The sequence below is a fragment of the Podarcis tiliguerta genome (assembly GCF_965153285.1).
Source record: "Podarcis tiliguerta genome assembly, chromosome: 2".
Classification (NCBI taxonomy): Eukaryota; Metazoa; Chordata; class Lepidosauria; order Squamata; family Lacertidae; genus Podarcis; species Podarcis tiliguerta.
The window spans coordinates 32,578,480-32,602,411 of NC_139535.1; the positions used below are offsets into that span (position 1 = coordinate 32,578,480).

The 23,932-nt window shown below is 40.9% G+C and overlaps 1 protein-coding gene and 1 long non-coding RNA gene across 13 annotated transcripts in view; one reads left to right on the forward strand and one right to left on the reverse strand.

The window, feature by feature from the left end:
* LOC310670124 (contactin-4) overlaps positions 1–23,932 on the forward strand; it is a 506,424-nt gene that overhangs the window by 419,139 nt on the left and 63,353 nt on the right. For all 12 annotated transcript variants that reach the window (XM_083424800.1, XM_083424802.1, XM_083424806.1 and 9 more), the window contains one exon: positions 3,040–3,190. In XM_083424800.1, the coding sequence (XP_083280926.1) occupies positions 3,040–3,190 (151 nt within the window). The remainder of the gene's footprint in view (positions 1–3,039; positions 3,191–23,932) is intronic.
* Positions 5,818–16,078, reverse strand: LOC310671190. The gene is made up of 3 exons (XR_014507878.1): positions 16,023–16,078; positions 7,156–7,290; positions 5,818–5,887 (listed from the first exon to the last, which is right to left on the reverse strand). It is a non-coding gene; the product is annotated as an uncharacterized lncRNA (long non-coding RNA).

Here is a 23,932-nt window from a genome sequence, read left to right on the forward strand (position 1 = left end):
GTTACTGCAGTGCCAAGAGACTTAAAATTGGATGTGGAATGAATAGATGTCCTAAATATATTAAAAGTGAAACACGAAGCTGAAGCATTGCTGTCCAACAAATGCATTGCTAAGTCTGCTATAATTAGAATGTTCCTTAATTAGAGCACTCACACAATAATATGCTCTCCTTCATTTTGAATTAAGCAGCTATATTCTCTACTAGGAATAAGGGTACCTGCCTTTTACTGATAATTTTTAATGCAGGCAGGAAATAAAGGCTTAATCATAATTCTTGGATAATATGTTCTTCTGTCGTATCATTCACAAACCTCATGTTTGCCACTTGGTGTTCAGTAGTTATATGTTTTCCGTTGCAGCAGGCAAATGCTATTACGGTCAGACAGATTAGTTGCAGTGCAGGGAAGGGAACCAGATTGAAAACAAGGGTTGATCTCTAGTTTTTCAGTGGATTTTTATTGGATTTTATTATGATTATTTATTTTTAGAATTCAGTGAGTAAGACTTCATTATGACTCTACCCTTTCCCTGAAATGCCTAGCACCGCTTCACTCATCATTATTGGTCCTGCATTTTTTGAGCACTTATGGAACTTCCTTTATTCTTCTTGTTCCATTCCTATAATCGGACCAGATTGCTACTCCTTTTGGGGAACGGAACACTTGCCCCTTCACACATATAACATCTTGACAAATGCCAATGCCAGATCTCCTTCCCACCTCTTCTGCAGCTGACATAATTATTTTATTTGTGGCCTGTTCTTTCCGTCCTTTAACATTAGATTCCTCTCTACCCCCGCCAGAGTATCAGGTGATACTAGCCCAAAATGTTACTACAAACAAAATGTCCTTCCTGTCTGCTGCAACAGCAAAGAAAGTTTTGGGAGGTACCCTGAAGGTCATCAAATCCTTGCTGGATGCAGTTATAGCTTCCCTGACACGTGTCTGTCCAACTCCTTAAACAGGAGAGCACACTGAAGCCATATGTTCCTCTGTTGAGCAATTCTCACCACTACGAAATCTGCTTCCCTGGAATTGCCACCCATTTGTTCTAGTCCTGCCTTCTGGAGCTACAAGAAAACGAGTCTCCTCCACCTTTCATGAAGCCCTTCAGATATTTGAAGACCTTAATCTTCTCTCATGTAGGCTAAACATACCCATCTCTTTCAACCATTACCCATAGGACTTGGTATCCAAACCATTAGGGCCATTCTCCTCTGGACACACTCTGCTTTGATAATGTGCTTTTTTATTATGTAGCACCCAGAACTGAAGACAGTACTTCAGAGGTGATTCAACTGGAGCAGAATAGAGTAGAACTATTGCTTTCTATTCTCTTTTGTAGTAGCTGCATCACCCTTTGTACATGTAAGGCTGTCAAGCAAGTCTCCCCCAGACTGAAATTATGCCTATGATTTTTTTTATTTTTATGTATGGGGTTTTTGTGTGTGTGTATTGAACATTTTTTGGTTGCAGGCCAGAGTTCCAGTTTATCAAGATTACTTTGAAAGTTCCTTGATTCTGTCCTTTATGGTGTTATATGGTATATCTATTAGGGGTGTGCACAGGCCCAAAAATTTTGTCCTGTATCTTTGCGTTGTTTTTTTAAAAAAAAAACAATCAGTTATGTTTCTGAAACACTGTGCTCTGTCTGCTTTGATCTTTGTTTCAGGTTCTGAGCTGCTCTGTATAAAACAATAATTCTCCCCTTTGAGCCAAAGTGGATGAAATTTACAGTCACAGGAGCCCCTCTTCAATGGATCAAGGCTGCCAAATTACAGATAAATAATTCTAGGAGACTTTGTAGATGAAATAAAAGGAATTCACTTTCTTCCATAACCCATGGGGAGAGTGGGGGTTTGTCTCTTGCTCTTTCATATCTTAAAATAATTAAGAGATGGCTGAGGTGTGTATTTTCCCCCTTCCTGAGCTTGTTTGATGGGCCAGCAGAGTTCCAGGTTTTTGTTTTTAAGATTAAAAAGCTTAAATTAAGCTTTTAGCTTTTTTTAAAACAAAACAAAAAAACCCTGCTGCTATCCTTTAACAAAATAAATAAACAAATCCAGAGCGCTTTGGTGCTTTGCAGGCAACATTTTGAATAGTCACACTTCTTGCAATGCCCATGGACCTAAAGAAACACAGAGATAGAGGAAGACATAGAACCATAAGGTACACAGACTTACAGGGGAAAAACACAGTCCATAGGGGGCGTGGTCTGACTTGAGGGGGTTATTGACATTTGTACTGATTATCACTTAGATTTGCAATCATGGTATGATGAACATACATGGAGGTCATGAAGCTTCTAGGGAGATGTGCATGTCTCATGCTCAACCTTTCCTTCAGGTTACCCTTCACAGGATAAATCTCCTTTGGTTGAACAGTGCCTTTGCAAACCAGGACCTCTAGTATAAATGTACCCTAGTTGTTCAAGATGCCACACAGACAGTAAAGGTTTTGTGAGAAGATGATCTTGCATAGAGTCCAATATTTGTAACGTCAATGAAATCATACTGCAGATTTGACTTGGATCTAGAGGTGTCGTTGCGTGAGTGGAAAATGTTGTTTCTTGTGCAAGATAAGGAATCCAGTTCCCACTGATTCTCCCTTCTTGCTTCAGGCTTCCTCCCACCAAATTTTCAGGTTGTTCTTCAGGAACAGCAACATGTAGGGCAATTGGCAAAAACAGAAATGCATCTTGGTGTGCAAGCCATTGTTTCGTTTATGTGTTTGCTTAAGTCATCTGCTCTTGCAGCCAACATGGTGCTCTCCAATGTGGTACCCTTCAAAGTGGTTAGACTACAACTTTCATCATTCCGGTCCATTCTCCATGTTGGCTGGAACTGCTGAGAGTCTAGAGAGCACCAAGTTGGTTATCCCTACTTTAGAGGTGCCATTATGAAATGTACTTGTGTGTGCTGTACATGACCAGTAGTGAAGAAATTCAGCTTTTTCTCTTTTTTTAAAAAAAAGCTTTATTAAAAAGGAGTTGGATAATACTTCTCATGTGTTCTAAGCCCTTTTACCTCTTGTCTTTCAGCTGTAGGTCCAGATTTTTCAAAAAACTTCTTGAAAAGGTTAACTTTTGTCAAAGTTGGTGGTGACGCTTCAATTGAGTGTAAACCCAAAGCTTCTCCGAGGCCTACCTTTACCTGGAAGAAAGGAAAAGAGATCCTAAAAGAAAATGAGAGGTAATCTTTTTTTTAAAAAAAAAAATCTACTGCTTGTGTTTTGTGACTGCTAATGTTTTTATACCTCCCATGAATATTGGTTTGACAATGATTGTTGTGAAAAGCTCGGGTGTTTGCTCTTAAGGGAGAAGGAAACCCTATTGATTCCTAAATTCACTGTACATCACCTGCCTCTTCATATAGTTTAAAGAACAGTATTTTTGTTTTGACTAGCTTCAAGAGAATAGCTATCAAAATACCATTTTAGAGAATCCTTCAGATCATTGCAATCTGTGAGAGTCCTGGTAAACAGAAATCATTTGAGGATCAACTAGGCAATTGCAGTGTTTAGTTTGTCATTTGCAGTGGCAGGGGAAGAGGGAGGAGGGGTGAGTTAGAGTAGTGACAGCCCTGTCGCATTGTCTAGTATCTGCAGCCTGCCATGTTTGGGGATGGGGGATTGAGGTGATACAGGGGAATGTGTAGATTGTAGCAAGAGTGCAAATAATCAAGGGCTAAAAGCAGGGGGAGGGAGCTAGGGAAATAATTCAGGCTTTCAGCTCTGGATGAAAAGATGTCTTGATTCCAGGTCCAGCAGGAGATAGAAAGCTGTCCTGCCAAGTTAGAAACAATGCAAGGACAGTCCTGGGAAACAAGTTTTTCAGAGTCCAGGTCAACCCAGGGCTTGGCACTGCTTGGTCACTGAAAATTGTATTGGAGTATTGTAGGCAGTAATCCTTCTGAATCCCAATTGCTGGGGAGGACAAGAGGGGAGAATGCTGTTCCACTCAGGTCCTTCTTGTGGGCTTTCACAGATAACTGGTTGGCTGCCACGAGAATGTTGTTGTTTAGTCGTTCAGTCGTGTCCGACTCTTCGTGACCCCATGGACCAGAGCACGCCAGGCACTCCTGTCTTCCACTGCCACCCGCAGTTTGGTCAGATTCATGTTTGCATCTTCGAGAACACTGTCTAACCATCTCGTCCTCTGTCGTCCCCTTCTCCTTGTGCCCTCCATCTTTCCCAACATCAGGGTCTTTTCCAGGGAGTCTTCTCTTCTCATGAGGTGGCCAAAGTATTGGAGCCTCAGCTTCACGATCTGTCCTTCCAGTGAGCACTCAGGGCTGATTTCCTTCAGAATGGATAGGTTTGATCTTCTTGCAGTCCATGGGACTCTCAAGAGTCTCCTCCAGCACCATAATTCAAAAGCATCAATTCTTCATCGATCAGCCTTCTTTATGGTCCAGCTCTCACTTCCATACATCACTTGCCATGAGAATAGTATATATTTATTTCATAAAATTTATACAGCGCTTGATCGGTAATCTCAAAGTCCTTTACAAAGGATACTGTACCAAATGGGTCTTTGGTCTGATCCAGCAGTGCTCTCCTTCTTCCTTTTTTTTTATTAAAAAAAACACACACACAAATTCCTTCCAGTAGCACCTTAGAGACCAAATAAGTTTGTTATTGGTATGAGCTTTCGTGTGCATGCACACTTCTTCAGATTTTAAGTAATTCTTCTTTTAAAAAACAACCCAAAAATAAAACAACACACATGCATTTCAGTTTTTGGAGAAAACTGGTAGTCTTAGAGATGTGCCTATTTTGTGAAAGATTTGTCAGTATCTTTTTTGAGATATATGCCGTAATAGGTGGTATCTGGGACTGAGTGTCTGGAGAAGTAATAGGGTGGATCTTATTAGGCTGCTGGGAATCTTCCTCTAGAGGCTGCCACTGCCTGCGAAGCCGAACCAAGTGTGATGTTAGATGCTTGCCCAGGAGGCAAAGCCTATCTTGAAAAGGGAGCTTTATTGCTTTAGCTTTCTTACTCTTCCAGTGAAGCAGAGCTACTGTACACTACACCCTTAATGAATAACCTGCCCTGAAGACGTCTCTTACTGGTGCTTGAAAGCTATACAATTGCATTATTAGGAATTTTGCCCTGGGGTACAATTACATTATTGCAGTCATTAAAGATACTTCATCTCCATAATAATGGAAATCCTCTCTTGGAGGCATAACTGCATCAAAGTAAAGCTTAGAAACCTCACTCCAGAAGGTAAATTATGTATTGCCGTGGAATAAGATTCAGATATATATGTTAGAAATTCAACCTCATAAATAAAGAAAGCTCCCTGGCAGCCATTGATTCAGAAGTTCTGGGGTTTCAGGAATTGCCCAGTGCCTAGTATTTACTTTCAAGAGCATATCTTCCCATATGATAACATTTCTCAAACTTACGCAAACCCTTTCCCCAGCAATGATTTAAGGAATTTGGAACAATCCATGATCCAAAACCTACTTTCCTTCTAGCCCTGAACATCCAGTTTGCATATCTCCCATTGTTCTATTGACACACCATTGTTCTACACACACACACACACATGAAACACACCCCTACCTTAATTCTTTAGTCTCTTCCAAATTCTGATAACTTCACATGGCCTTTTAAAATTTAGTTCAGATTCAATCTTGGCAGCATGTGATCAATGTTTTCAGCAACATAGCTTACATATTTCACCTGTCTTGTATGTTTTTATAAATTATATACATACACCCAAAATATCATATAATTGTGCTTAAAATTCTCTCTCACTTTTGGAAACCTTCATGGTGGTGCCCTCCATAAGAACACATAGAATACCTGTGTTGGTGACCACTCCTCATCTTCCTCTGAATATACTTCCATTGCTGACCTTCTTCTATATTTTGCTTTCCTGCAAATGAAACCCACTTCTGTTCATCCTATTTTCAGCAGCTCTTATAAGGAATTCTTTCTTTTCTTTTTAAAATATATGGAAATTGTTGCTATGCCTGCCCTCTTAGAGGATCCATCTCTATAACCGCCAGGAAAGGAAGCTGGATGACAGGTAGCAATCGCCCTTTTAACTTTCAGAAGATTTTTCAGAAGATAAAGAGATTTAGAGCTATCTCTTTAGGACAAGTAGTCTGCACTTTGATTTATACACTGACTGCCTTTGTAAAGGGCTTATCTTCTAATGGGGTGCCTGAGGAATTTGATCTTTGTGAATTTTGATGCACACCTTCCAGACTAATGTGCAAATTGCACTGGCTTATGCACTTCCTGAATGTCCCAATGCAGCTGGTAGCGCAAAATGCATTTTAAAATGCAAAATTCAAATTTTGAGAGAAATTACGTTAGAACATATGAATTTAAATGCAAATATTCGTGCAGATTAACAACAAAAAACAACAAATATTAATGTACACATGTGACGGAACGGGCTTATGGATAAACATATGTGAACAGGACACAGATTGTAAAGACACCAAATCACCCACCCTTGTGTTCAAAATGACTTCCGTGTGACAAATTTAAACCAGTAAATCAATGATCATGCCAGATGATAACAATCTGGTTTAGTGAATATTTGGCGCACACAAGGCACTGCAAAAACCATTGCTAAAGCGGACTTAGTTTTAGATAAATTGTCTTTGGATAAGTGCAGACAAGTGAAAAGACAAGTGAAAAGTGCAGACAAGTCTTCATTTACAGAATGCCCATGCTAATTCTTGCCTCAACATGGCTTTTCATCTCTTCCCTTGTTACATCATATTGTTTCTGTTCAGACCTACAGTGTCCTGTCAGGTATCTCTTTTGCCATCAGAAACCCTTGCTTCCTCTTCTGTAGGCCAATTTGTTTTCTTGAAACGACTTCAAAATGCCCACTCAAAAGAATCTCGTTTCCTAGTGCTTCTCAGCCAGTGTCTCCTGCCAGATGTGTTAACGGGAGTTTAAAAAAAAGGTCTGAAAAATGTATTTCCCATTGTTATTCTTCATAGTCAGTTCTCACCCTACTAGTACTTGCCCTCTTTTGTATCACTGCTCAGTGTGCATATTGTTTTTTGTCTGACTTTGTTAAGGCCTTAAATGACCCCTATATTTGCAGCAAAGATTATAAAGGTATATTACTACTCATATAATAGCAACACTGCAACAATACAAAGAAGGCCTACATCGTACCTTTGCGGTATGATTTGACCTAGATATTCTAGATGCTCTCAGTGGCTTCATGAGAATTCACTCGCCTCTCCCATTATACCGTAGTGCTGACATGCTTCATGGTATGCAAGTGCTGCTTTCTTGCATAGACCTGGACTCTTTTGAAACGAGACAAGTTACAAATGAAAACCTGAAGGCAACCATTCAGGGCTGATGCCTCTTTTTATTCTCCTTCCATCTGCTTAGTTATTACAAGGCAACAGTACAAGTTGCTGATTTTGCCCCTTTAAAGACAGAGAAGATTGAAAGAAGCACCTGCTAGGAATACATGGTATTTGAACTTCCAGTGGCGAATAATCCGCATCATAGAATAGCTCCCTTAGTCTGAATGTGTGGCTTACAGATCTAAGTTCACATGGCAACAATATCAAAAGCAGTTTATCACATTGTACACTTTCTCCTCCCACCAAAATAATGGGAGTTTTGGGTAACCAGGACTATCATGATAACTATGCACATTATTTGTAAACATGACCATTTGAAGCTCCCTGAAAGGGCTAATCCATTAGGCAACCTAATGCAACATTCCCCAACCTGCAGCCCTCCAGATGTTTCAGATTAATTGTTCTGTGAAAGAAGACATCGATCAGAAAAAAACACATTATTTCTTCAGTTTAATCTATGCTAGTGGAATTATACTGACAGATGTTTCAAATGTAAAGTTTTGGAAGAGAGATACGGTCCCTAAAAGGATCGTTGCCCTATATGAATTCTCTTCTTTAAAAATGTAAGACTTAGAATCATAGTATTTGTAGAGTTGGAATGGACCCGAGGTTCCCCTGCAATGCAGGAATATGCACATGGTCCATATGGTGAGCCACCACATTGGCGTTATCAGCACTATGCTCTAAATCAGGGGTCAGCAAACCTTTTCAGCAGGGGGCTGGTCCACTGTCCCTCAGACCTTGGGGGGGTGGGTGGACTATATTTTGGAAAAAAAAAATGAACAAATTCCTATGCCCCACAAATAAACCAGAGATGCATTTTAAATAAAAGCACACATTCTACTTATGTAAAAACACCAGGCAGGCCCCACAAATAACCCAGAGATGCAGTTTAAATAAAAGGACATATTCTACTCATGTAAAAACACACTGATTTCCAGACCATCTGCGGGCCGGATTTAGAAGGCAATTGGGCCGGATCCAGCCCCCGGGCCTTAGTTTGCCTACCCATGCTCTAAATAACAGAGCTAACTGGCATTTCTTTGATAGTGCTATTTCTTTCAGGCACAGAAACGGTCGAATAATGAATAACATGGATTTTCACCATTACATCCTGCCCTGATAAAGTGACTAATGGCACCATGTAAATAGCTGTCTGAAGTTTGAATTCGCCTTGCAGCATTTGAAATTGTTCTTGGATGAAAAGTTTATGAAATGGTGCAGTTTACCTTGTATTTAAATGGGAAATAACTTGAGTGCCACCTATTTCGACAATTTTAGACCAGGAACAAATTTAAACGTTCATAATGACTAGGGAGTAACCCCCATTGAATAGACTTGGTGTGCTGCCTGCAGGGGCATGGCACCCGGCGCAGTGGAGGGGTGCACGGCACATGTCCAGGGGGCGGCTGCAGTGGTACCCCCCCCCCCCGATGGTGCCGGGGGCGATCCACCCCCCCCCCATTCCTCTGCAAGTGTCGGGAACTGGAAATATGAAAATGAAATGATGACCTGAGATCTGGGAGGAATCTTTCACAGCTATATGCCTACTCTGGTTCTTCATTCAGTACTAGCATAGATTTGAGGACTAAGGAGCAGCGACAGTCAGGCAAATATAGTTGTTGCCACAGTGCAAGATAAACGATATGGATGTTGCCAGGAAGCAAATTCTGATATTGCATAGTGACTGTGTTTTCTTAGGTATGTTCCTAAGAATATTACTGCATTAATTATAATATTATTATATTAATATTACTGCATTAATCTTTGCCAGGCAGTAGAATACCTGTGGTTCACATGCAAATGTCTTAACACGGTGTGAATAACACAGTTCACGTGAACAAGTCTTACAAGTAGAAAGGAAAAGAGGACGTAAATCATAGGTATTTTGTGGAGATGTAGTTGTGAATTATTTTTTTCTGAGCTCTCTACTTCATTAGAACAAGAAGACAATCAATTTACATTCAAACCTTAGCTCTGAGAAGTTCACGTAATGAGTTTTAAATGCTAGGCAATAATTATATGCCTTAAGGAAAAGTATGTTAGGGAGGTGGAATGGTGGAAGAGACATTTCTAAAGACCTTTTCTAATTCTGCTCTTATGTTTTGGATGAACTTTTCATATGTATATGTTTTCCAGAGATTTAAAATGTCTCTCTAGATATTTAAGATCTGTGTAAATATCAATTACTAGTGAAGTGGGTAATTTGTTGTTTTACAATGAGCAGTTTTAGTTGAAACTAAGGAGGGGGGTAATCTTATTTTCTCAAAAGATTGTGCCTTTGGGCTTCTATTCAAATAGCATCAGCTAGAACAAATAAGCTGAGAGTGCATTTACTGCTTATGTTCTAATCTCACAAAATGGGCCTAAATGGGTTTCTGTCAGCACTTTATCCACGCAGAAAAGTCTGTATTATATTTTTCTCATTCTTAAAAGATATATATATATATATATTTATATTTAGTTGAGCTTCTCAGAGGTTTTAGTTGTGTTGAGTATAAGTTCTTCTAATTACCTGCTGAAAGTACTTGTTTTCCAATGGCAAAGTTGTTAAAACACCCGTACAACGCTAGAATGTTGTTGCTTATGTGGCATCGTGTGTTTGTAGCCTTTCTTTATAACTCCAAAGAATGCAGTTGGCTTCTTTGTGCCTCTAGTTACATTTATCCATTTATGCCTGTTTCTATGCATAGAAACAGGCATAATAATATCTAAATTCCCTAAGATGTGACTCAGTCATTTATGGAATATTAATTGCACATCTGTAGAAATTGTTCTATTATTTTACGTTTTTAGAGTGCTTCTATTTCTTTTTTAAAAAAACAACTCGTACTTTCCGTAGTTTGCTTTCATCTTGTTGTACGCCACTTTGACATTTTCAGGCAGTGATGAGGCTTTTAAAATAAACAAATTATCTCAATAGACTCCAGACAGAGATAATTCTGAGATCATGATACGAAATACACTTTCCCTTTGCGGCTGGCTGGCTTGGGGAATGAGTTTTTGGGTGAAAAGACATAGATATTGGATACTGGGAGATAAATAAATAATGTCCAGTTACCCAGTCTCTGGGTGGGAGGCAGTTGTGGCTTGTCATGGCAGAGCCTTGGCTCCAGAGAACAAAAGGTCTCTCCATCGTGCAAGCAGCTGTTGGGGATTTCCCCTGGCTGGCCACAAAGGAGGGTGGGATACTCCGCCGTCCCCTAGTTTTGCATCGGCCAGATGTCCCAGCTATATATATGCCTGCTGCGTCTGAGTTTGGAACCACAGTCGGCTGAAGAACAAAGAAGCAAATTTTCCAGAAGCTTGAGCAAAGAGGAGTGTCAAGGGACAACCAAGGAAATAAAGAAATAGTGCTTAACTCAAAAGTAGGCTACTAAAATGTTATTTTATGTGCCCCACTTTATGACAGAGATGTGCTTCTCTGCACATTTTTGAAGTGGAAGTGGTTGGAGAAGGGTGACGACTAAAATCTATGCAGAAGTGCAGTGCAACTCAGGGTAGCGCCATAGCTCAATGGTAGAGCAATCTGCTTTTTATGCAGAAGGTCCCAGTTTATCAATTCTTCATGGGAGAGAACTCTCTCTGAAGTGATGGAGAGAGTTGGATGGGCCAATGTTCTGACTCACTGAAGTCAGCTTCTTATTTTCCTGTGTTCCTATGCGTGATCATGCCAGGATATTTTACAGCTTTGCTCCGTTTCCCCTTATTTGATCTTCCAGACACAATTCAAAGTGTCAGCCATGACCTTTAAAGTCCTAAATGGCTTTGCTTAAGGACTCTTTCCCTTCACAGTCATTAAGATTAACCCAAAAAATATATATTAATCCTCCTGTTGCCAAGTAAATGTGTCTCGCACAGGACTTTGTCCAAGTTGTAGCTCTATAGATATTGGTTTAGTCTTCAGAGTTCATGCCAATTCTGGCTGGCAAAGAGTGTAACGATACCTTTAAGCTCCCTGTGTACACAGAGACTTCTAATCTCCCCAGTGTTGAAGTTTATAACCAGAAACACTGCTGAGGTTTATGACACTGATAGGTGGAGGTGTCATGCTAGGTAGTTTCCAGGGGTCTTGTTTGCAAAGCTCTGATCTCTGTTCCAGGCCGTTAGCAGCACCATGTCTCAAAATTACTGTTTTTCTGTCTCAGTTTCTGGAGAAAAGTGAAGGAAGAACCGCGTAGATAAATCCTGTAGGGATAATGGCAACAATATCTACTTTGTAAGGCCTTGGCCTTATGGACTGTTGGACAAAGTTTGGACATGACAACAGTGGTCAATGAAAGGGCACTTAAAGAGTCAGTTTCCGCAAAATGAGTTTGTTTTCATTTGTACCTTGAATTGCCTAAACAAAGACAACAGGGCTGCTATATGTTCCTCACCCCTTAACAGTATCCACTTATTTTCCTTTGGGGTTCCCAGTGTCATTTGACCTGGTTTTTTTTTACCTGTGTTATCAGTAGCCTGTGAAAACAATATACCTGCAGTTAGTTGTTCCTCCTACGTAACCTAGAGATATTTTTATACAGGTTTGACCTCAATAATCTTGTAACTACAGGGAGATCATTAATAACTATAAATACTTCCCCTCAGCCCTTTCAAGATGATGTTCCATCAGTTTCACGCTTGCCTTGAAGACGTGAAATTGTACTTTAGGGGGAAAGTTCAAATGAAGATCAAGCATAGCATTCCTGTGTACACAAATGTTAATAAACACTATTATGGAGCATATTCACTTGGACAACTCTTAACGTAAAAGAAGTAGCTGAAAGAAGTACACTTTTAGTAGAACAAATTGTGCATTTTCTTTTCTGGTACTTCTTAGCATTTGTAACTTGCCCAAAACCTAGCGTGTGCCTATGTCAGACTTGGTTATAAGGTCCCTGGTGAGAATATTGGAAATAGGTTGTAGGCAGCAATTTGCTTCTTTGAATGAAGTACATTTAACATTCTGTATGAGATTAATATTAAGAATTAGCTATGAACTAGTGAGACGAAAAAATCTAATTGCCCATTTTTCAAATGCAATAGGCTAAATGCAGCTCAGTGTGATTGCCAATTATAAAGACCTCCTGAAGTTTCATTTTATTTTAACTTTGTTCTTCTCCTGTGGATGTGGTGCATTCCCAGAGCCACCTTCCTTCCAATCACACAGGATTCCATCCACCTCTGAGTTTTCTAAGCAATTTACATCTTACAAAATTGAATCACTCTTCCGAGTGATTGTGACTCACAGTTCCTAATTATACAAGGTCAGTTCTTCCCTTTAGATTGTCATTTATGATCATTCCTTGTGAAAGTGGATCCCCCTATAATAATTATATTTTTGTATCCTATTTCAAAATTAATCCCATCCCATTCAAATGGATGAAGTGTGTGTGTGTGTTTGGGGGAGGGAGTGTTCAGGAGAGGAAGGGCTTAATTCCAAAGCGAAGGCATAGCAAAATGTGCATGCTTCTTGATCGCCAGATATCACCATGGAAGGTGTTTTTTGTTTGCTTGCAGACATGGGAGCCATGTTTCACTTTTGCACATAATAAGCCTATTCATTTCAATCCAGGACACCTGAAAATGAAGTAGAAGTTGCACACACATTTGTGAAATACAGGTGAAACTCGAAAAATTAGAATATCGTGGAAAAGTTCATTTATTTCAGTAATTCAACTTAAAAGGTGAAACTAATATATGAGATAGACTCATGACATGCAAAGCAAGATATGTCAAGCCTTTATTTGTTATAATTGTGATGATCATGGCGTATGAAAACCCCAAATTAACAATCTCAGAAAATTGGAATATTAAATGAAAGCAGCAAAACAAGGATTGCAAATAGAACAATATTAGACCTCTGAGAAGTAGAAGCATGCATATGTACTCAGTACTTGGTTTGGGCCCCTTTTGCATCAGTTACTGCCTCAGTGCGGAGTGGCATGGATCTATCAGCCTGTGGCACTGCTGAGGTGTTATGGAAGACCAGGAAGCTTCAATAGCAGCCTTCAGCTGTTCTGCATTGCTCTGTCTCATGTTTCTCATCTTTCTCTTGGCAATGCCCCATAGATTCTCTATGGGGTTCAGGTTAGGCGAGTTTGCTGGCCAATCATGCGCAGTAATCCCATGGGCATTGAACCAGGTTTTGGCAGTGTGAGCAGGTGCCAAAGTCCTGCTGGAAAATGAATCAGCATCCCCATAAAGGTCGTCTGCGGAAGGAAGCATGAAGTGCTCCAAAATCTCCTGGTAGACGGCTGCGTTGACCCTGGACAGTGGTCAACGCAGCACAGTGCGTTGCACAGTGGACCAACACCAGCTGATGACATGGCTCCCCAAATCTCTTTTCTCATGAGAGCAGCTTTTGCATCTCATTTGGAAACCAAGGACCCAGAGTCTGGAGGAAGAGTGGGGAGGCACACAATGTCAGATGCTTGAAGACTAGTGTGAAGTTTCCACAGTCTCTTCCAACATAACTGGTAATATGATGTCAGTTCCAAAGTGCAGATCACTTGCTAAGTGGGTAAGAAGGTAGAACTGTGGCTAGAATTTGGGCTGCAGTCCTGTCTGTACCCACATACCTACCAAGGAATAAGCCCATTATCTCAATAGAACTCCTGCGTAAATGTGTTGCTAGTCTGGAACTGCTTTATCTAACAGTCAAGCACACCTGTTGCAGTTGATAGCCCAGACACACCACCATTTGCCCTGATGGGACTCAAGGCAGAGTGGAGATGAAAATGAGAATGGCTAATGTTGCGCATGTGATGTCAGGCCGTCACATCAGGCCCCCTCAATCTTCTTGAGAAGACGACACCTCTGCCTGTGAGTGCAATGGGACTCAAGAGAAGGGCCTCCCCTCCAAGATCCCAAAACACAGGCAGATTTGTAGGAGGGAATATGGTCCTTCTCCTATGCCCCCTTGATGCAGGGGTTTTCCATAAGAAGAAGGTCTTGGCTGGAAAGTCATGGGTGACTCTCTTGGCGTCAATATGAATAATCTACATAAAGGTAAAGGGACCCCTGACCATTAGGTCCAGTCTTGACCGACTCTGGGGTTGCGGCACTCATCTCGCTTTATTGGCCAAGGGAGCAGGCGTACAGCTTCTGGGTCATGTGGCCAGCATGACTAAGCTGCTTCTGGCGAACCAGAGCAGCGCACAGAAACGCCGTTTACCTTCCCACCGGAGCGGTACCTATTTATCTACTTGCACTTTGACGTGCTTTCAAACTGCTAGGTTGGCAGGAGCAGGGAGCGAGCAATGGGAGCTCACCCCGTTGCGGGGATTCGAACCGCCGACCTTCTGATCAGCAAGTCCTAGGCTCTGTGGTTTAACCCACAGTGCCACCCACGTCCCTAATAATCTACATAATCACTTCTTAAACTTTGTACTGTGTATCATTGTTTAGTGTTGCTTTCCGAGGGGTGGGGGAGTGGTTGGCTAGTACATTTTCTTGCCTTTCAGTTACGACATGAGATTCTGCTTGAAGTTTAAAATCCAGATCTTTCTGCACTAAGGTTCATGCATAGAGTGAAGTAAAGGGGGAGGCTATGCTTAAGTAGCAGCTTCAGCAGAATGCAGACAAGAGTTCAGTTTAAGTTCTCCATGTTCTGAAAATATTTTTGCTGGTTTTTTTTTTATTATCAGTCATTTCTACGGATTTTAGAATCAGTTGTGTGTAAGTCAGTAAAGTGCAGCTGGTTCCATGACAGACCTATATACTTCTTCAGAGACCAAATTACCATATTTTTTGCTCTATAAGACTAACTTTTTCCCTCCTAAAAAGTAAGGGGAAATGTGTGTGCGTCTTATGGAGCGAATGCAGGCTGTGCAGCTATCCCAGAAGCCAGAACAGCAAGAGGGATTGCTGCTTTCGCTGCGCAGCGATCCCTCTTGCTGTTCTGGCTTCTGAGATTCAGAATATTTTTTTCCTTGTTTTCCTCCTCCAAAAACTAGGTGCGTCTTGTGGTCTGGTGTGTCTTATAGAGCGAAAAATACGGTACTTTAAATGGGGGGAAACAGTTAGATGGATAAACTTAAGACAGGCATAGGCAGACTCGGCCCTTCAGATGTTTTGGGACTACAACTCCCATTATCCCTAGCTAACAGGACCAGTGGTCAGGGATGATGGGAGTTGTAGTCCCAAAACATCTGGAGAGCTGAGTTTGCCTATGCCTGACGTAGGACAAGCATGCCCTGAAATACTTTCAGGTGCCAAGATGTTACATGTGGGTTAGTATTCAATTTAATATTACTCAGATACATTAATTTCAATGGGTATACTCTGATTAAAACTAAGCTGAATACCACCCACTATTTCCCCTGATAACTGATGACATTCTGTAGTATCATCATCATTATGTAATACGGATGATAGATACCACATTTGAATTCAGCCTGTATTGATTTCATGTGCTGGGCACTATGTACCTAATCCAGTGTTGGAAAGCACGAGTACAATTATTGCGCACAGGTAATATTTAAAGTGAACAAAAGGCTTAGATTTATTACTCCCTAAATCACTGGTAATTTCTTTATAATAATTAGAATTGCATCTTTCATTCTCCACTTCCCTTAAATATTTGTCATTATAAAGCATTTACTTTCGTTCAAGATTAATCTCTTGAGCAAAAAAGTTTCATCCGCTCCTGCAGATGTATTAGTCATTAGAGCATATTACCTGGTTGATTTCACAGCTGTCTCCAGATTGTTTGCCAGTCACTGAATCAGCTTCTGTGGTAGAAAAAAACAACCACTGTCCATTATCTGTAAAGATTGCACGAAATGATCTGTTAAACATTGGCATTTCCCCATATTATGCTTATGTGTCTTTTAAAAGAAACAGCAAATGGTATCAGTGGTAAACAGCTGTAAAGACCATTATATCGGCAAGTACTGCTAAACTGTGTTTTCTCTCAGAATACAGATTTTTTTATTGGTAGATACTCAGTGCACCCCCTTTTCAACATCTTGTTGTATAAGCTGTTGCCGAAAAGCTTATAGATGACATTTCTTTAACTTTTTGCTTTAAGATACCTTGCTACTCATGAAAGAAAACATTAAGAAGCTTTCATGGTTGTTGTTTTTTAAATGCTTAACTAAGCATGAAATATTTCTGACTTGTATGCTTAATCAACAATCAGAATCTGTAAGATCTCCTTGCAGCTAGCAAATTGATGTGTTCATAATATCAAGTAGGTAGCAGCATAATTTATTATGTTGCTGATATTTAGCTTCAGCACAATAATGCTTCCTTCTGGAGATGTAGGCCTCAGGTGTCCTTCCAGCTGTTGTTAGATATACAAATAATTGTAATAAAAATAAGCCACCTCAGTTCACATTGCAGGTACAGTGACCATCAGTACACAAATCTTAAATTAATATAAGTTATATTAACATATAAGTTAATATAAGTTAATATAAGTATGTAACATATATGTTAATATAATATAACTTATATTAACATATAAGTTAATATACGTCCTCCAGACATCCAAATAGGTATCCACACACAATTGATGCCTGTATGAAACATGTTTGAATGTAGCAACGGTCCCCAGACCATTGTTTAATAGACGGTGGGTATTTATTGAGGCTCGAAGTATAAGAGACTTATACTTTAAGCCATATACCAATTTCTAGGTTTCTCTCCCCGCAAAATAAAAACCCCAGGCATCTGCCATTCTCCTTCCAGCAGAAACCTGAATTGTTTGCGGGTTCATAAGGGAGAGATAGAGGGAATAAAAATGAGAATGCCCTGTTCAGATCCAGCTTTCTTCTAGCCTCTCATTCTCATCTGGAGTTTGCTAGTTGCATTGAATTTCCTCCACCATTACCTATGAGAAAGTACCATTCTCAGGGGAGGGAGGAGAATGAATGGGATGAGCTCTCCCTTCCCGCTTTCCCTCTGCAAAGTAGAATGGGCAATTTCACTGAAGAAAATCATTTGTGTGAGTTAAATGTGATGTATCTGCTTCTAAGCCACCCCAAAGTTCTATAAATTCTATATATCTCTCTCCATCGCCCTTGGGTCTGAGTCACCAGGATGCTGTCATTAGATGTTAGGAACATCTATCCAAGTACATGTGTTCCGAATTTAGATGACAGAAATAAGACTATTTCTAATCTGGTTGAAGGCTAATTTACAAGATTGCAGACTTACACGATATAGCTCTGATGTTGGCAGAAGAATATCCATTAGCTTTTATCAGTCCAGGTGACAACAGATGTTGCACTTACTAACATATGCAGTGCTATCACACAGAGCTAATTTTTATAAGGGATGCTTACTTTTATAACTTACGAAGGAAGTAGCATTTACAAATTATTTCAGCACTAATTTGCACATTTATAGCACAATTATTTTTTGCACTATTATAAATATGGTGTTTGAATGGTGCTTCAATTTACTGGTATTTGTTAAAATAATTTTACCTCATTTTTTAATTTTTTTATTTATTCAGACAAATTCTTAACCTCCCCTTCACCATACGAAACCAAGGTGGGTTGCAACGACATAATATACTGTACAGTTATAAAAAGCAGATGAAACAGTCAGTTATAAAATACGGTAAAACTGTTGCAGACAGAACAGAACAATATAAAGCCAGCAAAACTCCCACAAAATTCTCAAAGAGTAAAGAGGTGAGTCTTTAGCTTATGGAGAAAGCTATAGGATGGAGATGCTAGACTGTGGAGCAGGTGCTGCTTGCTTTTTGATATAATAGGTCTTCAAGCTGGATTGCAAACCTTGTATCCAAAAACAGTAATAAATTAAGGCTTGCCTTAATCAACTATTTGAAAACTATAAGTGGAGCAAACTTCTACTAGGAGAGAGCTTTGGTGCTGCTGTCAAAATGGTTCTGTTCTAGGTTATCTGATGGCTGTGGAACCCAGAGCAGAAGCTCTAAGAAGATCTTTAAATCAATGCTAGAGTTATGTTGTTTGAACATGGTTGCATGCACAAAATGAGATCTGCTTACACAGATCTCTGTTCCACCTGCATGTCCCTGCACCCCCTAAACCTGCTCCAGAGTGTTGGAGGAACCTCCATATTGGGTTTAGGGGTGCACAGGGGGCACCCAAGTGGGGAGGAGAGGGGGGAAAGTCTCACTGTGTGAGCAGACCTCATTCCTTGCAAGCACACCCCACTTCATCAAATTCTACCCTATACCTCGCATCATTCCTGACCTTTGATCACCTGGAGGGCCACAGATAGCCCACCCCTGTCTTAAATTATAGATACTCATATATGAATAAAGGCAATTCTTAAGATACCCTAGGCCCAGATGGTTTCGTTGGAACCATGGGATGGAAAGCCAGCTGGACAAGCCCCAGCTGGAGCGTCTCCCTTCTAGCCTTGCCGCTGCGGAGATCCATCAGTCATCCTCCTCTGACGTGCGTCTGCAACTCATGCTATTGTGCATGAGCACCCGTTACTCAGCAGAATAAACACACAACAGATCTGGTTCCAGGCTTGGATACTAGGCTACGTTTATTGTACATAAATCAGGACAAAGAAAACATGGCTTCTCTCCTTGTCGTTCTTCTCGGAGAGAGAGAACACAAAACCTATACAGAGCGGATGTACCGCTCATGAGACTCTAACAATTTGTGCTGGAATGTAAACAGATACGTGACATGTAACAATCCCACACATCTGCAGCACGGGAGGAATGGAATTCCCAACAGGTTTAGGACTTTAAAGATCAAACCTGATTTAGGCCCAGAAACCAATTTGAAGCCAATGAACTTTTTTTTCAAAACTGACATACGTTCCCTGTGGTTGACCCCGATCAAAGCTCAGGTGGCCACCTTATGAACCAGTTGTAGCTTCTGATAACTTTCTAAAGGAGCGTTACATAGAGTTGTGTCTTGTGCAACCACAGTATTTGAGCAACAGGAGATTCCAAGGATGCCTGCACTTACTGAGGGTTCAGTTTCCTTGGAACAAAGATCAAAGTAGACCAGCAGCAAAGCATATGCCTGCGCTGCCCAGGGCAGATGCGCGGAGTGCACACCCAAGGGCGGGGGGAGGGTGCCCTCTCAGGTACCACAGTCCAGGGGAGGAGAGGGGTGGGGAAGCTGCTGCCCACTCTCCTTGACTGGGTGAAACCTAATCTGGCGGTGGAGCTGCTGCAGCCAGGCATGCCTCGCCACAGCCAAAGAGAGCTGCTCTCTGCCGTCAGGCAGATGTGATCCAGTGGTGGAGCTGCTGCGGCCGGGCGTGAGGTGCACTGCGGCCAAGGAGGTTGGGCGGCGGCATTGCCACCCATTCTCCTGCTCTTCTCCCCTGGGTCAGTCCTGACTCGGGGGTGGAGCTGCGACCAGGCATGAGCGCACAGCCAAGGCTCAGCTCCTTCTCGCTCGGAACCAGGCTCCGATGAAGGAGCCTGTTTGTGCCCCCTCACAAAATTGCCTCTGGGGCCACAGTCCCCATGGACCCCCTCCATGCTATGCCTCTGATGGAGACTGTGCTGTGTATGTATACATGTATACATGTATGTATACATATACATACAACTTCAGCTCACAGTATTAACACTTCAACATATCTTGTTTTCCTATTGAGTTTCCAAGGAGGCCACAGCCTCGGGTCTAGCACAGAGCAGACATGTCTCTGTGTATCCAACTTCTAGCATCAGTCCAGTTCATACACACAACTCTGCTCCATCCTAGGATGATGTGGCATCCAGCTAGGTGAGATTAGAAATGGCCAACCCATTTGTCTCTATGGCAATGGAACTTGCTCTTTTAAGATGTGTATGACGGGTGTTTAGCTGAATTGCTAATTGCTGAGTCTGGCTAACACCCCAGAGGACAGGATCACACTTCAAAACGACCTTGACAAATTAGAGAACTGGGCAAAAACAAACAAGATGAATTTTAACAGGGAGAAATGTAAAGTATTGCACTTGGGCAAAAAAAAATGAGAGGCACAAATACAAGATGGGTGACACCTGGCTTGAGAGCAGTACATGTGAAAAGGATCTAGGAGTCTTGGTTGACCACAAACTTGACATGAGCCAACAGTGTGACACGGCAGCTAAAAAAGCCAATGCAATTCTGGGCTGCATCAATAGGAGTATAGCATCTAGATCAAGGGAAGTAATAGTGCCACTGTATTCTGCTCTGGTCAGACCTCACCTGGAGTACTGTGTCCAGTTCTGGGCACCACAGTTCAAGAAGGACACTGACAAACTGGAACGTGTCCAGAGGAGAGCAACCAAAATGGTCAAAGGCCTGGAAACGATGCCTTATGAGGAACGGCTAAGGGAGCTGGGCATGTTTAGCCTGGAGAAGAGGAGGTTAAGGGGTGATATGATAGCCATGTTCAAATATATAAAAGGATGTCACATAGAGGAGGGAGAAAGGTTGTTTTCTGCTGCTCCAGAGAAGCGGACACGGAGCAATGGATCCAAACTACAAGAAAGAAGATTCCACCTAAACATTAGGAAGAACTTCCTGACAGTAAGAGCTGTTCGACAGTGGAATTTGCTGCCAAGGAGTGTGGTGGAGTCTCCTTCTTTGGAGGTCTTTAAGCAGAGGCTTGACAACCATATGTCAGGAGTGCTCTGATGGTGCTTCCTGCTTGGCAGGGGGTTGGACTCGATGGCCCTTGTGGTCTCTTCCAACTCTATGATTCTATGATTCTAATGGCCATTAACAGGCTTGACTGGTTCAGCAAACTTCCTCCTATAGATTCTAGCCTCCCATATACAGGTTTGGCAGGGAGTGACAGGTATCACTGAAACTGACCACCACCACCCAAACCCATAACCATATGTTAAAGTAGTCTAAGTCTGAGTGTCACCAAAGAATGCCTAACTGTGGCTAGACCCTTGTCTACAAGAAAAGACTAGCTGTCCCTCAGGTGGCTTTGTGTTCTTCAAAAAAAACACCTTATCATATACTTAAGGCTTTTTCTTTTTAACATTCTGCTGGTAGCTGCACACTCACAGTAAATAGGTCAAAGTAAAATTTTCAAAAGTGAATCATAGGTCAAAGACAAGCAAGAATAGATCAAAGTCAATTTAAGTTTAAAAGCACGGCGTGAAAGTCATCTTTATAGATCTATGGAAGTTTATGGGTGAGGTGAATTGCTGACCCAACTTTAGGATTGCTTTATTAAGTCATTTGTGTAGATACTTATGGATGATAAATCCTAACGCCAAGTCATCTTACCATTTACGTTACTGACTGACCAACCTGTACAGATGCTTTGTGTATTCCATTTTGCAAATGGCAAAACAGAAAATGATGAACCATCAACAAATGCTTTCATGCATTACATTTTTCAAAGATGAAAACAGTTCCTTTGCTCAGCAGTCTAAAGGAAGTGTTTTTGAAGTGTTTATGTTTTTAAAATTGAAACCAATCATAATTATACGAAGTCAGATTCGGCAACACAGATCTCTAGAACTGAGGTGCCCGCCAGTTTTTGAAGGCTTAGACATAAAAAAGCTTTACTTTTAATAAAAGAGTGTTTCCATTTATCTCTAAACTCAGATGCGTTCTTCATCTCTGTGGGTCTGTTCACAGCAAAGATCAACAGCTGCTGTATGTTGCAGATAATGTAATACATGGAAGATAAGATGACCTATCTCTATAGGGACGTAGCAATGCCTTTTATCACCTTTATTTTTTCCCAGTGTAAAATTATCTCTTGCTCTCCTTTTGCTGATAAAAACTTACAGTATGACTAAAAAGCATCCCCGTTATAGCTCATTTGTGATAGCCCAAGTGGTATTAGCAGATTTACTTTTTTAGTTTATATCAAGTATTGTCAAAATTCACAGATATTAGCAGACAATATTCAATAGAGATTAATGACTAACGTAAGTAAACAACACATTTTGACTCTGGAACCTGGATTTATAGATCCAGGTTCCAGAGTCCAGGTTCCTGGATTTATGGAACCTGGATTTATTATATTTAATTCAAAAGGAAAAGGTTTTCTGATGGCTATTTTGCATATTACAATAATAAATGACAACCAAATGCCCAATCAATTAAGGCATTTGCTTTCTTCCACATCATCTAAGGTTGGAAATCACTCTACCAATAAGTTACTTAACTAAAAAGCCAGGCTGCTGATTTAGGCTGCCATCCTATACAGTGGTACCTCCGGTTACGAACTTAATTCATTCCTAACCCAAAACTGTTCTTAACTTGAGGCACGCTTTCGCTAATGGGGCCTTCCCCTGCCGCTGTGCCACCAGTGCGTGATTTCCGTTCTCATCCTAGGGCAAAGTTCACAACCAGGAGCACCTACTTCTGGGTTAGCGGAGCTCATTACCCAAAACATTCATAAGGAGGATGGTACGTAACCCGAGGTTCCACTGTACATTTATCTGGAAGTAAACCCCACTGAACTCAGTATAGGATTGCACTGCAAAACAGTAAACTTTTCCCCATACAAAGCACTACTATTAATCCAACTTCAGAAAATACAGCTAAAAACTGCCATCCTCAGCACATGTACTTGAAAGGAAGTGTCATAGACAAATAAGCCACTTTTCATTTACAACCTTGTTTGTACTTAATCCTGTGATGTACATCTATAGATGTCCCACTTTTGTATCAAAAATTATAAACCTAGATTAGAGTCCTGGATGAACAATGCACATATTAAAATATTTACAAGAATGGTAGACACATAGGCACGAGTTGATAGAAATAAAAAGTAGCTTATAATGGGTAAAATTGTGGGAGCTCCCACTGCGCTCCAGAGGCTTCGCGTTGCTATCGCTGAAGCCAAGGAGCCTGCATTCGCTCCATAAGACGCACACACATTTCCCCATTATTTTTGGAGGGGAAAATTTACGTCTTATAGAGTGAAAAATACGGTATCTACTTTCATTGGTGTACTTTCGAACTGCTTGGTTGGCAGGAGCTGGGACAGAGCAACGGGAGCTCACTCCGTTGCGGGAATTCGAACCGCCAACCTTCCAATCGGCAAGCCCAAGAAGCTCAGTGGTTTAGACCACAGCGCCACCCGTGTCCAGTGGGTATTCTTTATTAATTGATATACTGCTTGCATGCCAAAACCCAAGGGTGTTAACATGTCATCCATGCACAGCTGACATTGGAACCCCATTAAAGGAAGTGTGTGTGTGTGTGTGTGTGAGTGTGAATTACTTAAATTAATAAACACTTTCTGGAAAGGGTATTTACAAAAACGTAGGTGTTAAATGGAGCCTTAGAACAATCATCTCTTCAAGAAGCAATGGATTTTAGAAGTTGGTGCATGCAAGCTAAGCTGTAACATAGACTTATAAAGTCTAAAAACAAAGTATGTGATTTTCATCTACACTGTTATTTTATTGAATTGCTCAATTAGTTCTGGTTCATTATTAGCTAGTTCATATTACCAGTTGACTAACAATGCATTCTGTGTACTCAGAGGTAAAAGTGAATAAGGTTATAGTTGAACACTTCCTTTATCTGATGACAACCCTATTTTTATTTAAACCAGCATAGTATTGTACCATCTTTGGATAAAATGTGCAGCACACTTTTGCTCAGCAAGCCCTGTTCATCCATTAGGACCAGTTTGAGATTATCCAACAAACTCTGACCCACTGAAAT